Source organism: Microtus oregoni, unplaced genomic scaffold (genome assembly GCF_018167655.1).
Source record: "Microtus oregoni isolate MIOR12 unplaced genomic scaffold, Mior012 000528F_ref0000153, whole genome shotgun sequence".
NCBI classification, from domain to species: Eukaryota; Metazoa; Chordata; class Mammalia; order Rodentia; family Cricetidae; genus Microtus; species Microtus oregoni.
The window spans coordinates 17,059-32,525 of record NW_024545052.1 but is presented as its reverse complement, the minus strand read 5'-3'; the positions used below and the strand labels follow the sequence as shown (position 1 = coordinate 32,525).

At 38.6% G+C, this 15,467-nt stretch overlaps 1 protein-coding gene across 1 annotated transcript; it reads left to right on the top strand.

The window, feature by feature from the left end:
• The first annotated feature begins 4,909 nt into the window (after positions 1-4,909).
• LOC121445755 (testis-expressed protein 13C-1-like) lies at positions 4,910-6,916 on the top strand. The gene is made up of 2 exons (XM_041647903.1): positions 4,910-6,509; positions 6,693-6,916. The coding sequence occupies exons 1-2, from the start codon at positions 4,910-4,912 to the stop codon at positions 6,914-6,916; spliced, it is 1,824 nt and encodes a 607-aa protein (XP_041503837.1).
• Positions 6,917-15,467: the final 8,551 nt, after the last annotated feature.

Below are 15,467 nucleotides of genomic sequence, written 5' to 3'. Positions count from 1 at the left end.
CACAGAAAATGAGAACCTGTGTATTACTTCCAGGATAATGTGGTTTGATGGACTAAGAACCCCCAAAAGGTTTCTATGAACCCCCCCCCCAAATTACCTCACCCAACAAAAAGCAGAAAGTAGTTTGGAAGGAACTACACCCAAATTCCCTAAATGATTGTTCATAAGCGTTTCTTTACATTTAAAGAGGGATATGCTATAAAGATGGATACTTTGCATTGGCTTATTGATAAAATTTAATATCAATGTTGTTGTATATATATACATATATGCACGTTTCTGCTCTTAAGGTTTTGTATTTGTGCAGCTCATTTAAAACTGTGATGTACAATTTAGAAATAGATTACTGGTTAGTCATCTGTAATTGTCAAGCTTGTAGTCATGTTAGTTAAGTTTTCTAAATGTACAGAAATAAATTTTACAAGGATAGTTATTCTTCAAACCTTTCAAAGATCTACAGAATATGACATTTAAAATGTTTAAGAACTGAGGACTTTTCATAATAATGAGACACATTTCCTGGGAGCACCAATCTACTTCAAGAAGATAATGGGAATTGAAGATGCTCCTTATGAAATTTGCTAGCTATTCAGGCAAGAAACTACAATTGCCTGGACTGCTTGATGTTATGTTGTATAGAGTGGTCATGAAGGACCCATAGAAAAATGATAAGTGAACTTTCCTAAAGGTGAGACAATTTTTCAGTGTTCCTGCTTCATAAAAGAGCCTACCAGACATTCTTCAGGTTACAGAAGAAAGAAACTGATGGACTTTGCCATTACAAGGCAGAACAGATCTTTGGGGTTCCTGCTTCTTGGAAAAGTCTGCCAGATAGTATAGGCATGTAGGGTGAATATTGGATGACCCAATATTACAGAAGAATGTTGGGTGACTGTCCAGGCAGTGAGATGTCTCTGTCAATTTTAGAGTTTTGGAAGCTGCTTACAGCTGTAATTTAGGTAATATTATATCCTTCTGAAGTCTTTGATGAAGTTGAAGTATAGATATAGTTGTAGTTTTCCTTAGTTATAATAAAAGATAAAGTAGATATAAATATTGTAACTGTAATTCTTGCTTGATACCTGTTTTGTAATATGTAATTTTATTATGACAAGTTAAAACCTTCCTTTGCTATTTAGACAGAAAAGTGGAGGTGATGTGGAATTCCCCTATGTATACCATTGGTTAATAAAGAAGCTGCTTTAAGCCAATGGCTTAACAGAGTGTAACCAGGCTGGAAAAGAATATATATATATATATATATATATATATATATATATATATATATATAGAGAGAGAGAGAGAGAGAGAGAGAGAGAGAGAGAAAATGCAGAGACAGTGAGAAGCCATGTAGCCCCACTGGAGATAGATGCCAGACAGAATTTTACACAGTAAATCACAGCCACATGGCGATACACAGATTAATAAAAATGGCTTAATTTAAGATATAAGAGCTAGCTAGCAATACAGCTAAGTGACTGGACAAACAGTGAATTAATTAATACAGTTTTGTGTAATTATTTTGTGGCTTAGCAGTCAGGAATTAACGAACAGCCTCCACCTACAAAAGTATTTCATGTAATGACATTTTTTAATTTTTTTTCCTTTTTTTTAAATTTATTTTTCCATTCAAAAAATTTTCACTTCCTCCCCTCCTCCCATTCCCCTCCCGCTCACCCACTCCCCCTCCTCCCTCCCCCTCCCTACTTAAGAGAGGATGGGGAACCCTGCCCTGTGGGAAGTCCATAACCCCTCCACTTCCAGTCCCAGGAAGATTTGCATCCAAATAGACAAATAGACTAGAGTCCCAAAAAGCCAATCCATGCAGTAGAAAGAAGTCGCAGTGCCTTTATCAATGGCTTCTCAGTCATCTCCCATTTAAAGCCACTTTCAGAGAGTCCGATTTGATCTCATGCTCATTCAGTCCTGGTCCAGCTGGATCTGATGAGTTCCCATTACAACAGACACAATGTTTCAATGGGTGAACCGACCCCTCACAGTCAAGACTTCCTCGTTTATCTTCTCCCTCCTTCTGCTCTTCAACTGGACCTTGGGGGCTCAGTCCATTGTTCTGATGAGGGACTTTGTCTATATCTCCATCTGTTGCCGGATGAAGACTCTATGATGATATTCAAAATAATCATCAGTGTGATAGTGGGGCAAGGCCAGTTCAAGCACCCTCTACTCTGCTGCCCAAGGACCTAGCTGGGGATATCCCCATGGACACCTGGGATCCCCTCTAGAGCTAAGTCTCTTGCCAACCTTAAAATGGTTCCCTTAATATAAATATCTTCTTCCCTACTCCTATATCTGTCCTTCCTTCATCTCCATCCTCCCACTCCCCCAAGCACTCTCCAGTATTTCCCTTTTCCCTTCTCTCTACCCCTCCCCCCTTTCCCCACCCTCACCCCTACCCTCACCCCCATGCTCCCAACTTTTGCCCGGGAATCTTGTAAAAATTTCCGCTTTCTTCTGAACAATGTGATGAAATCCCAAACCATTCTGCATCATTCTACTGGGGACATGAATCACCCCTTTGTCTAAAATATAAATACAGTATATATTACCTGACTAACAGTTACTTAGTAGTAGTCCAGTTATCAAGTCATTGATTCAAATGAACTTTATTTTAATTAATAGAGTCCCTGTTTTAGAAAAATGTGGTAAACAGTGATTTTAATAAGGGAGTAGTAGGTTCTATTGATTTTCATTCTTCCTGGCAGCTCATTTTTAGTCTTTTTTCTTTCTCTTTATCAATGCTTCAGAAAGATCACATTGGAAGAACTGAATATTGGGAACCTTTGATTATTGTGCAGGAAAAGCCACTGATATACCTTTTTGATATTCTCTGTGGTTATATAGTAGGAAATTTAGGAACAGAAAAATGAAGCCTAGAATATTATAATAGTATATGATAAACTTATGTACGCTCAAATGATATTGTGAAAGAGGCTGGTAGAATGAAAGAGAGTGAAAAAGATATTATCAGTAGAGATATAATATATGGTTTGAGTTTGAGAAGTGGGAAAGCCAGGTATTAAAATTGCAGATGGAGAAATTAGTATTAAATTGGAAAACAGAAGATTCTTTTTTTTTTTCATGAGAGGGACTGATATATGAACTACACAAGAGTTGACCAAGGAATGACTCCATCCTTCCACTCGAAAATAGAAAAGCTCTTATCCTTAGTTTTTAATTGCCCACAGAAGGTTTCAGAAAGAGGAACATGGGATGTACTCACTCATATTTGGTTTCTAGCCATAAACCAAGGACATTGAGCCTATAATTAGTGATCCTAGAGAAGCTAAATAAGGAGAACCCAAAGAAAAACATATAGGCATCCTCCTGAATATTAACCTTCAGCAAGCGACGAAAGGAGACAGAGACAGAGACCCACATTGGAGCACAGGACTGAATTCTCAAGGTCCAAATCAGGAGCAGAAGGAGAGAGAGCACGAGCAAGGAACTCAGGACCATGAGGGGTGCACCCACACACTGAGACAATGGGGATGTTCTACTGGGAACTCACCAAGACCAGCTGGCCTGGGTCTGGAAAAGCATGGGATAAAACCGGACTCTCTGAACATAACGGACAATGAGGACTACTGAGAACTCAAGAACAATGGCACTGGGTTTCTGATCCTACTGCACGTACTGGCTTTGTGGGAGCCTAGGCAGTTTGGATGCTCACCTTACTAGACCTGGATGGAGGTGGGGGGTTCCTTGGACTTCCCACAGGACAGGGAACCCTGATTGCTTTTCGGGCTGAGGGGGGGGGCTTAATTAGGGGAGGGGGAGTGAAATGGGAGGCGGTGGCTGGGAAGAGACAGAAATCTTTAATAAATAAATAAATTAAAAAAAAGAAACTTCAGATACCCAATGTTCTTCACTTTAGATGCAAATGTTGCATAAGAGAATTTTAATTTTGAAAGGAGAAGCTCTGAAATTTCCTCTTCCCTTTCATGGAATATGGACATGTACCTTGGTTGTAGCTTTCTGTCTTTAGTCTTCCTAGACTACTTCCTCCTTGCTTTCTCTTCCTTACCTACTCAGTATGGGAAATGGTGTTCATCAGCAGTCCCTTTAAAAATCTTGAACCCTTTTTGGGATTTTTAGTGTCCCCAAACTTCTTCCCAATTCTTCTTATGTAATAATCTGGTTCCCACTACTCCCACATTTTCTAGTCTTGATGCCACCTTTGCAAGCCCAGTTCTCTGTTTCATATCTCTGACAATGCATCCCTGAACCTTCTCTCCTATACCAATTTTGGTTTAACAAAACAAAAACAATACACATTAAAAAAAAAGAAAGGGGAAAGCCCATATTGTATCATTGTCATGATACAAGAAGACTTGAAATTGTTACCTAGCTATGCCTATAGCCCAGTTCCTCTAGCTCTTTCCTCATCTGTTACCCAGTATAGAAATTCTGTCTTGCTTATCAGCAACAGGTATGTTACTGAAGACCTCATTTTATTCACTAGCTTATGGTCTTCTAGAAGACCTTCTTTCATGCCTTCTTTTCTGCGTTCACTACAGTACTCACAGTATCTGCCTTCCCTGCGCTTCTTTTAGGTAGTTTAAGGATGAATGACATTTCCCAGCATGCCATGTGGCATGACTTAGTTGTTTACCCTTTGTGAGGTATCCTGTGGAATGTTCCTTAACTACCCGGCAGTAGGCAGTCACAGCTGAGTACAGAGGACTTTGTGAGAGGATCAGCTTCTCTGTTTTATGGAGAAGTAAGAAGAGGAGGAAGGAAGTAAACGAGGAAACAAAGATTCGACATGGACTGAAGTAGGACTGAAACTGGAGGGGAGGGGGAAGCAGTTAAGCCACATGTGTGGCAGCTGTGTCAGTAACCATAGTGGAGGTACATGAGAGTATTAATTGGCTAAACTGCAAAAGTCATGGCACTTGAATTTGGAGACCACAACAGTGGCTTCCACCATACTGAAGTAATCAGATTCATTAACAATGAAGTCCTTATGAATGGAGGGGGTCCAGAATTCTATATGTCCTTTCGATCTCGGTCTTGGAATGAGATAGAAGACCACCTTCATACTATCCTTGTTGACCCGAAAGTGCCACGTTCCCTAAAGAGGGCTTGTACCTGGAGTGCTTTGGCATTGAGTGTGAGAGTAGGTGCTAGGCAACGTGAGCAGCAGGCACGTAGAGTTGGGAGGCTACAGGAACAGGTGGGAGAGCGTGAAACAGCTTCCTGGACTCTGGCCTCTGAACTACAGAGGTTGCGAGAGGAGAGGGACCAGGCAGCATCTCAACTTGTTTCTACACAGACTGCGTTACAAGAGGCAATGGATGAGCGTGAAATACTGCGTGGGAGGCTGCTCCAAGCAGAGAGGTCTGCCTTGCCTGATGTGCCTGAACCTAAAATGCAACAGGGTAGTGCATCAGTGTGGTCTTTTGAGGAAGAAGAGCAGGAAGAGTGGCGATCTAGAGAGGCCCAAAACATGCCCAGTTTGGAGGCCCAGATGCCTGTCCCACCGGTCTTGTCTTATTTGCCAGGACTTCCTGGTCCATCAGTGCCACTCTTTCTTCGAATGCCTGTGCCACATCCACTACCACTCAATACTAGAATTCCCTTGCCATTCCCATATTCAACACCTGTGCCACACCCATTAGTGATGGAATCAGGAGCAACAACAGCAGCCATGGCTACAGTTGTACCTCAGATAGCTCCTGCAGCAATCTACCCACCTGGCATGTGGGTTTCAATGGGGTCACGGGAAGCAACAGCTTCTACTTGTGGCCAAACTTTCCATAGGCATAACGAATATCCTGAGAACCTCCAGGATGTAAGTCATCTGGGAAACAGTGTAAGCCACTGGGAAGAAGGTTCAAAGAAACCCCATGGCACACCACCCCATGGGGACAGCAGCAACAACAACCACAAGGAAAGTCATGTCACATCCCAGATGAAGGTTGCCACTGAAAAGAAAAATCCAGTGAAGGAGCAGGTAACCACTGCACTCGAGGTCAACAGTAATCACAGCATAAAGGAAGAACAAGTAATGCTTCAGGGGATGACTTCCCAGAAAAATGAAACTAGCTGCACCAAGAAGAAATATCCAGGGAATCCCAAGAAGGTGGGTGGCTTAAAAGATAGCGTCAGCCATAGCACTAAAGAAGATTCAGTAACTCTTCAGGAAACAGTTACTCAGGTGAACAAAACAAGCCCAACCCTGAAAAAATATCCAGGAATTCTTCTGAAGAGGCCAGACTTGGTAAGCTGTCTTATCAGTGAACATAAAGAGGACCCAAAGACATCCCAGGGCACAGCTGCCCTGGGAGAAGATAACATAAACACATTTCAGCAGATGACAACCCTGGCTACTGACGCAAGCCCTAGTTTGGAGAAAGGTGAGGGGACTGGCAAGAGCCAGGGCCAGAAAGAAGAGCCAAATAGTTTCCAAGCCAGCCCCCTGAGAAAAAGTAAAAGTTATTCTATGAATAAATGCCCCTCCAAACAACTGCCTCCAAAGCAAAATATCAAGCAACCTCAAGAATACATGCAACCTCAATGGGTAAGAGTCTTTGAATCCATTCAACCTCAAGGGGTACAGGCCTTTGAATCCATGCAACCTCAAAGAGTAATGGCCTTTGATTCCACCCAACCTCAAGAAGTAATGACCTTTGAATCCATGCAACCCCAAGGAGTAATGGCCTTGGAATTCAAGCAACCTCAAGGGGTAAAGGCCTTTGAATTCAAGCAAGCTCAAGGGGAAAAATCCTTTGAAACCAAACAACAGGAGAAACCCCTCTCATATACTCCAGCGAATTGGGTCTGCTCATTATGTAAAGCTGTGAATCGCTCATGGTGCAAAGGCTGCTTTAAATGTGCAAAGGTGTGTGCTCAACTTGAGAGGAAAGATTTTCACCCAAAACCACCGTATTGATTTCAGAAAGGTGAGTAATAGAAACACTCCAAAGAGAAAACCAATTTCTTAACATTCACTCCCTCTTCTGATCCAACTACACCTTCCAGAAAAGTTAAATGTAAAAATGTATAGAGTAAAATGTAAAGTCCATTTTCCTATTTTCCTAATTAACTACTTTTCCTCATTATGGGAAGGCACACATGCATACAAATATGGCAATGTTTATATTTTATTATATTAACTTACTTGAGATAAAAAGAACTATTTTGAAGTGTCACATCCACCTTTTAAATTGTGATTTTTTTTTTATTTTTCACTATTTTGCAGATGAGATGGTGGAGTTGGTACAGCTGTTCCCGATTATATGACATCCCTAAGCAGCTCAACTCATGAAGCTTTTTTAAACTATTCTTTTCTCTTATTAATTTTCTTTTCTTAAAAAAAGCATACATTTGACTGGAGGCAGCCATATGATAGCACAATTAAAAACACTGTTAAATTTGTAATACCGCTTTTCCTTGAAAATGAAGACATCTTAAACAATTGCTGTGTTTATGCTTGCTTCTTTTTGCATTCTACATTTAATGGGAAGGTCCTGTTTATTTTGTCTCAGGACTACTAAATTTTTTGTTGCTCAAGAAGGTGAACATATTCCTTTAGAATGTTCCCTAAGAGAAAAAACAAACAATGAAACACCTTATTATAATGGAATGTGACTCACATTGGCTTAAGTCAAGAAGCATGATCAATCGAGAAAGAGGAAATTCTTTGGTGCTTATTATGATGGGAGATGGAGAATGAAATATTTTTTGATCATAAAGAATGAACTTGTTGAGAGAGGCAGAGATGTAGTACTAATAACAAATTTGATAAATTTCATGCAATTCATGAAACACTTGCCAGTGTTTAGTCTTTGCTAGGAAATGACCTTTATGGTATTTTCTGGTCAGTACATCATGATTGTTTGTGGTGAGCTTGCTTAGATGACAGGTGAGAGTATTGTTTAGAAAAAATAGACTGGCATGCATTTTTTGCTTATAAAAAAAAAGCCCAGGTCCATATTTGCAGTCATTTCTAGGGTCAAAATTCAAAAGTCTTTAATGAATGGACTTACCTCGGTTCTTTTTCTTGGCCCCAAGTGCAACATATAATCAGAAACAACATCATAAAAGTGTCCTCACAAAAATACAGGTGATGCTTTTTGGACTTCTGTCCATTTCTTCTCTCTCCAGTCACATGTTGCAGGGAGAGGCTGCAGCTTAGCCTTGAAATAACCACACAAAACTGTATTAATTAAATTACTGCTTGGCCCTTTAGCTCTAACTTCCTATTGGCTAACTCTTACATCTTTTTTTTAACCCATTTCTATTAATCTGTGTATCACCATGTGACAGTGGCTTACTGGCTATGACTTGGCAACATGTCTTTCTCTAGTGGCAGATTCATGGAATCTCGCTCTGATTCTGCCTTTCTTCCTCCCAGCATTCAGATCTGTCTTCCCCCTGCCTACCAAAGTTCTGCCCTAATAACAGTCCAAGGCAGTTTCTTTATTCATTAACCAAGACAGAAGGACCTCTCACATCAGTCACAGATATTTTCCTGGCTACTCACTTGCCTGCCGGCATGGGTTGACCTGAAAAAAAGTACCTCAATATATATAGTCTGCCCTTAATTCAACAACTGCCCCTATCTTAAATCTCTCTCCAGTTAACAGTGGATGGAAAGCATCATAGGAACACCATGCTGCTTTACATGGATGGCGCCTCTCTGGTCGGGGTTAATTGAATGAAAAATAGAACTAGTGTATGGAGAACCATTCTTCTTGGATCCCATCAACAGATACTTTGCTCCCAAAAGATAAAGGCTTCCAGGAAAGTAAAAGTCAGAATATAGCTAGCAATGGGAGTTTATCTCTTGCTAAGTCCAAACCGATGGTATCCTTAAGTTCCCTGAAGGATTCCATCAAGTTTTGCTGTAGAAGATCCTTCACCCAGCAGCCTTTCAGTTACCAGCCCACTTGAGGATGGTCTCTTATACTATAAATGCCATGTAAAGTGTTCATTCCTCTTCTCTCTTCAGGCTGCGAGATTTGTGCAGAGGACTGTGCACTGTCAGTCTACCCCTACATAAATAACCCTTTATTTTACTCAGTTCTGAGCTAGTGTGGGATTTCTTTTTAGTGTCATCCTTCAATGTTTACTAAGATCTAATGTCAAGGTGTTTTCTGATGCTAATTACTAGTAAATAGCATGCATGGTTGCCTAGTTTCAATCTTATTCACTATTAGATAGTCCTTTTAGAAAATATAAGAATCAAATGGGTTGTGGTGCTTGAGTACAATCAACAACTATTTTCTCTGATATTTCTCACTGTCCAAATCATAATAATTTGGAGGTGGGAAACTGCTGTTTCTGAGAAAAAGGAAGAAAGGAGTGACTGATAATACTGGACTTCCTGAAACCCTTGATGTCATTCCTACATATGTCAAATAGACATTCTTCTCTTAGACTTGCCTTTTCCTAGGTTTCTGGCATGGAGTAATGGGTAAATTAGGTATCATGACTCATAATTTATCTTTTTCAATATTCTTTTATGCTATTATACTTCTATAATTATTCCTTCAACAGGTTCAAAACTATAGAAAGCCAAATGTAGGCTGGTAGCATAGATCTCACTTCACACAAAGGAAATTTTTATTTACATTCTTCCAATAAGTATGAGATGATAAACAATGAAAATGATTCTGTCAGTTTAAAATTTTAAATTTTCTCAAAGATATGTTTAGCATCTGAGGTATGATAAATAGGAAAAGGAGGTGTTCTAATGGGAAACAATCACTAATTTTTGAAGCAGCAGTGTAGACATTGTCATATATTGCCCACTTTACTTAATGTCCCCTGCATTTTCAAATATACACACATGCCCATGCTTTTATTGTCTTTAAAAATGATGATGATTTAAAATGTTTAAATGGAGTTTAAAGGGTAGAAATGGTGGAAGAGAAAGATGAAAAAGAATTAGATTGTGGAATGATCATTTCCATAAGGAACAAATTGAAACCCCAGCTAAGACTCATAGCAATGTTGGAGAGGCTGTCTGATCTGGCCTTCCACTATAATCAGATTAGTGAGTACCCTAATTGTCACCATAGAGCCTACATCCAGTAATTGAAGGAAGCAGATGCAGTTACCCAAACCAAGCACTGGGATTGACTCCTGGAGTTCAGTTGAAGAGAAGGAAGAGGTATCACATGAGCAAGGGAGGTGAAGATCATGATGGGGAAACTGCAAAGACAGCTAATCTAAGCTAGAGGGAGCTCACGTCCTCTGGTCTGACAGTTGAGGAGCCTTCATAGGATTGAACTAAACCCTCTGAATGTGGGTGACATTATACGGCTTGATCTGTTGCAGAAGTCCCTGACTGTGGGACCAGAATTTATCCCAGATCCAAAAACTGGCTTTTTGGAGCCCATTCCCTATGGTGGGATGCCTTGCTCAACCTTGATACAGTGGGGAAGGGCTTGGTCATGCGTCAACTTGGTATGCCAGACTTTCTTGATTCCCCAAAGAGGCCTTATGCCCTCTGAGGAGTGGAAGGGGCTGGGAAGGGGAGAAGAGTGGGAGAGCGGGAGAAGGGGAGGTAGGGAAACTGAGGTTGGTAAGTAAAATAAAAAAAATTAAAATAAAAAGGAACTGTTGTTATAAAGGCATTTAAAAAGATGACAGGGATGAAGAGGAATATTAGTATTTCTCTGAGCAAGATTGTAAAGGTGAAGAGGCTAGACACAAGTGGGAATGCTTTGGTAGCTTCACAACTAAGGACATAAAATTCTCTGTTGTGTAAAAGTGGAGAAAAATGAGCAACATTTGTCCCCATTCTATCCCCTTACTCATTTCTTCACTGTTTCATGTCACGTACATGCCTTCTATTGCAGTCTAGGCAGGTGTGGCATCACTTTAAAGCTGTCATTTAAATTTTCACCGTTAACATTTGTCTCATTGCTGTGATTAAAAATGTTGACAAGATCAACATAAGGAGGCTACATTTCCAGTACATAAAATTGGAAAGGCATGGTGGTACAACCAACAAATGACTCATAATAGCACACTTATACTCAGGAAGCAGAAAACAGTAGATTCTTGTAGATAGCTTGCTTTTTCCCTTTTTCTATTTTCATTTTACAGTCTGGGACTATGCCTCATGAAACAGTTCTCTCTCTCTCTCTCTCTCTCTCTCTCTCTCTCTCTCTCTCTCTGTGTGTGTGTGTGTGTGTGTGTGTTGGGAAAGAATACCTGCAAACACCATGGCTGGCAATGAAATAATCCTCATGAGGCAAAAAGGAAATAAAGTTCAACATGACTTTATTAGCTGGTATTGGTTCAAATTTCCTCCCTGAACAGTTTATTTTTAACATATTTAAACATAGTACAATCTCTCAAAAAAGTTTCCTGTGACAATTTATCACAATGAAGCTTAAGGCATAACTATGTCAAAACTCCTTTGCAATGCACATGTCTTTTGCAAAGTACCTGTTACTTCTTTCATAAGAATAGGTTCTACTGACTGGGAAACAATGCTCAGGAGTCTAGGGAATATCTGGAACCTCTGAGGGATTCAGGTGATACCTTGGCCCTACAGATAGCAAAAATCACAAAGTTATTAATTATATCCATTCCCATCTTTCCAGGCAGAAACATGTATACATGTCTTTTATTGAAGAGAAAAGAATGTATATTTATTATTCCTGTTTCCCCCAGTGCTATATGTGATCACAAGGACCTCATAACCTCTATATGCTACTATTACATTAGTGATGTTCTCACTTTTATTTTTTTTTCAGTGTGGGCCACAACTTATAAAATGACACTACCCACATTGGGCTTTTATTCTCACATTAATTAACCTAAACATAACAACCCTACACCAGTCATGACCAAAGGCCCACCTCCTGGGTGATTCTATATATTATTACAATAGGTCCTGAGATTAATCATCACAATGATGCCTCCCATCAACTTGACACAAAAATATAATGATCTTTAAGACATAACATTGCAACATCCCTTGTTCCAAGTTTCATTGTCATATCACAATGCAAAACTATTCACTCCATCTTCAAAAGTACCCATTATTTTTAACACTTTCAGCACTGTTAAAAGTGTATGTAGAGAGCAGCTTTTGAGACTTAGGCAATCTCCTAACTGTGAACTACTATAACTTTAAAAAACTAGTTACATAGATCCAATATACAATGGCACAAATAACTTTACTAGTCCAAGGAAGAAAAATCAAGCTAGAACAAGAAAATAGTAAACCAAATCAAGACCAAACCACCAAAAAAGCATTCTCTCCACCATGCTAGGGTTTTAAAAGAAAGGATTGTGGCTTGTTTTTATGTCAATTTGACACAATCCAGAGTCATCTGAGAGAAGGGAACCTCAACTGAGAAAATAACTCCATAAAATTTTCATCTAGGCAAGACTATAGGTCCTTTCCTTAATTAGTGATTAATGTTGGTAGTCCTGAGTTCTGATCACGGGCTACTGGTCTTAAGTTCTATAAGAAAGCAGGCCGACCAAGCCACTAAGAGCAAGTCAATAAGAAGCAGTTCTCCATGGCTTCTGCACCAGCTCCTGCCTCTACATTTCTATACTATATGAATTCTTATCACAACTTCTTTCAGTGATGGTGTTTTGCATGAAAATGGCTCCTATAGGCTCACAGGAAATGACATTATTTGAAAATATTAGGAAATATGTCCTGGTTAAAATAGGTATGGCCTTGTTGGAGGAAGTGTGTCACTGTGAGCAGGTTATGAGGCTTCAGAAGCTTAGCCCAGGCTCATTGGCTTACTCTCTCTTTTTGCTGCCTGAGGACTGGGAAATAGAACTCTCACTGACTCTTCAGAACCATCTCACAGCATGCCACCATGACAATTCTGGACAATTGTAAGCCAGCCCCAATTAAATGTTGCTATGATTATGATGTCAATTCATAGCAATAGAAAGCCCTAAAACAGAGTGTTACTTGAAAATGTAAGCAGAATTGAATGCCCAGATTGATTTTTAGTATGATGGTTCGTCACAACGTTAGCCATAACTAATACATCAATGTTTTAAAGTCCTTTGCATTCTGCTGAAAACCAGGCCCAAAGGCCTGAGAAGCACATGGTCAGGTTTAGCAAAATAAATGTACCTAATTTGCTCTTCTAATTGTGGATCTATTTTAGATAACAGTTCTAGGGATATAGTCCATCAGAGCAAAGAAGACAAGGAAAGAAAACCAGGAGTTGTCTATATTACATATATTACACTCAAAATCAGAAAGTAGAGAGCAAACAATGCTTGTTCTTAGCTTACATTCTCCCTGGAACTCTATCTGTATAATGACATCTCCAGAATTTAGGATCATCTTTGGTGAAATGTCTCTGTCATTTTTAGAGTTTTGCAAGTTGTTTACTTGGGTAATATTATATCCTTCTGGAGTATCTGATGGAGTTGAAGAATGGATAGTTATAGTTTTCCTTAGTTATGATAAAAGATAAAATAGGTATAAATATTGTAACTGTAATTCTTGCTTTATAACTGTTTTGTTATATGTAATTTTACTATGTTAAAATGAAAGCCTTTCTTTTTTGTTTAAACAGAAAAAGGGGAAATGTTTAAACAGAAAAAAAAACTTCTGTATATGTGTTACTTTCATTGTTTAAATAAAGAGACTCCCTTGGCCTTTTGATAGGACAGAAAATTAGGTGGGCAGAGTAGACAGAACATGATTCTGGGAAGAAGTCAGACAGAGAGAGCCTCCATGGAGCCAGCCACCAGGTCAGACATACTGAATCTTTCCCGGTAAGCCACGATCCCATGGTGACACACAAATTAACAGAAATGAGTAAAAGCAGGATGTGAGAGTTAGCCGATAAGAGGCTAGAAATAATGGGACAGACAGTGTTTAATTAATACAATTTCTGTGTGGTTATTTTGGGTATAAACTAGCTGGCTGGTGGAGACGTAGCCCACCACTCCTAATACTACAATTTTTCCATAGAATTGACCTAACATACATAGATATTCTACCACAGACATGCACAACCATCTGTTCCCATAGGGAATTTTAAATTTTATTAAGTTGATAACCATTAAAACTATTAGTATATAATGTCTAATTATATTTCTATATCTAGTAAAATCAGTATCAAAGGAAGTGTCTTTAATAGGGGCAGATTTTGTGAGGCATCTGTAGTGTGCTGTTTGATGTATGGGTGTGGAAAATGCTTCTCAGTTGCCTTTGAGCAAAACCAGAGAAAAACAATAAAGCTCTTTGTGTTTTGAGATCCCTTATAGATGAGAAAATTGTGTTTACATAAACAAAGAAAGAAGTGTAGAAGTAATTTTAAAATATGTGCAAGTTTTTGATAAATCCATGCTTTAAATGAAGTCTGATCCTCAACTCTAGTAGAAGTTGTGCTTACAAAAACAAAGAACAGTGAAAGTAATTCAAAAATATGTGCAGTTTTTTGATAAATCCATGCTTTAAATGAAGTCTGATTCTCAACTGTAGTAGTTTTGTCTTCTGATGAGGGCTGTTTTCTTTGATTTCTTATATTTGAGAACAAAGGTGACATGATGCAAATTCTGATGTCAAATCAATTTTGTTGTTTGTTTTAAATGTAGCATAATTCCACTTCAGAAAAATTAGGAAGGGGAGAAGCTTAGTAGTGCCTCAACTTGATCTACCAGGCTTTGCTGACTCTTATGTGAGGCCTTGCCCTCTCTGAGAATTGGATGGGGGTAGAAAGGAGGTAGGGGTATGGAACTGGAGAAGAGTGGGGATAAACTGTGATTGATATATAAAATAAAATAAAAAATTAATAAAAATTAAAATAAAAATTTGGAAACATAGTAAAAGATAAATAAACTTCAAGAAAATTTCAAGAAATCTTATTGTTTATATGTCCATTTAGTTTCATATATATGAATGCACAAAACTATGACATTATTTTACCATTTTGGTATAAATCATTTCTTAAATACTATGCATATACCTATAGAAGCACAGATGATACATATGACTTTAATAGCCCACTTTAAAAATTTTATTAGTATATTGATTATTCAAAAATAATGAATTTTGTTATGACCTTGCTCTTCTACATACAATGTACACTGATTATAATCACTCTCTCATTTATTTGTTTTATGCTCTCATTGGTCTCCTTATACTCTCATGTCTTTCTCTGCTTTAAAAATGTACATTTACTCTATGAGATAAGCCAAGCAATATTTGTCTTTTGGGGTCTTGGGGCTTTTCCAAGTACCCTTACATGGAATGTTACATTTTTTGCAAGCTCAATTATTAAGTACACAGTTCAGTATACTTAAATATCAATATAACATACAGCAAAAATCTAGAACTCTGTCATATGACACTATTGAAGTTGTATATATGGATATATTATTAATTTACATATTGAAATAATATGTTAAATTCTTCATTATTATTTAAGAGCGTAATGTTTTAAGAGCAGTCATCTTAATTGTGTTTCGCTACCCTAGTGACTAATATGGCC

What these genes read in the sequence shown, in the direction of transcription:
- LOC121445755 (XM_041647903.1), top strand. Translation starts at nt 4,910, where the DNA reads ATGGCACTTGAATTTGGAGACCACAACAGTGGCTTCCACCATACTGAA. An exon ending in ACTGCCTCCAAAGCAAAATA is followed by an intron (nt 6,510 to 6,692) that starts TCAAGCAACCTC and finishes TGGCCTTGGAAT; the next exon opens with TCAAGCAACCTCAAGGGGTA.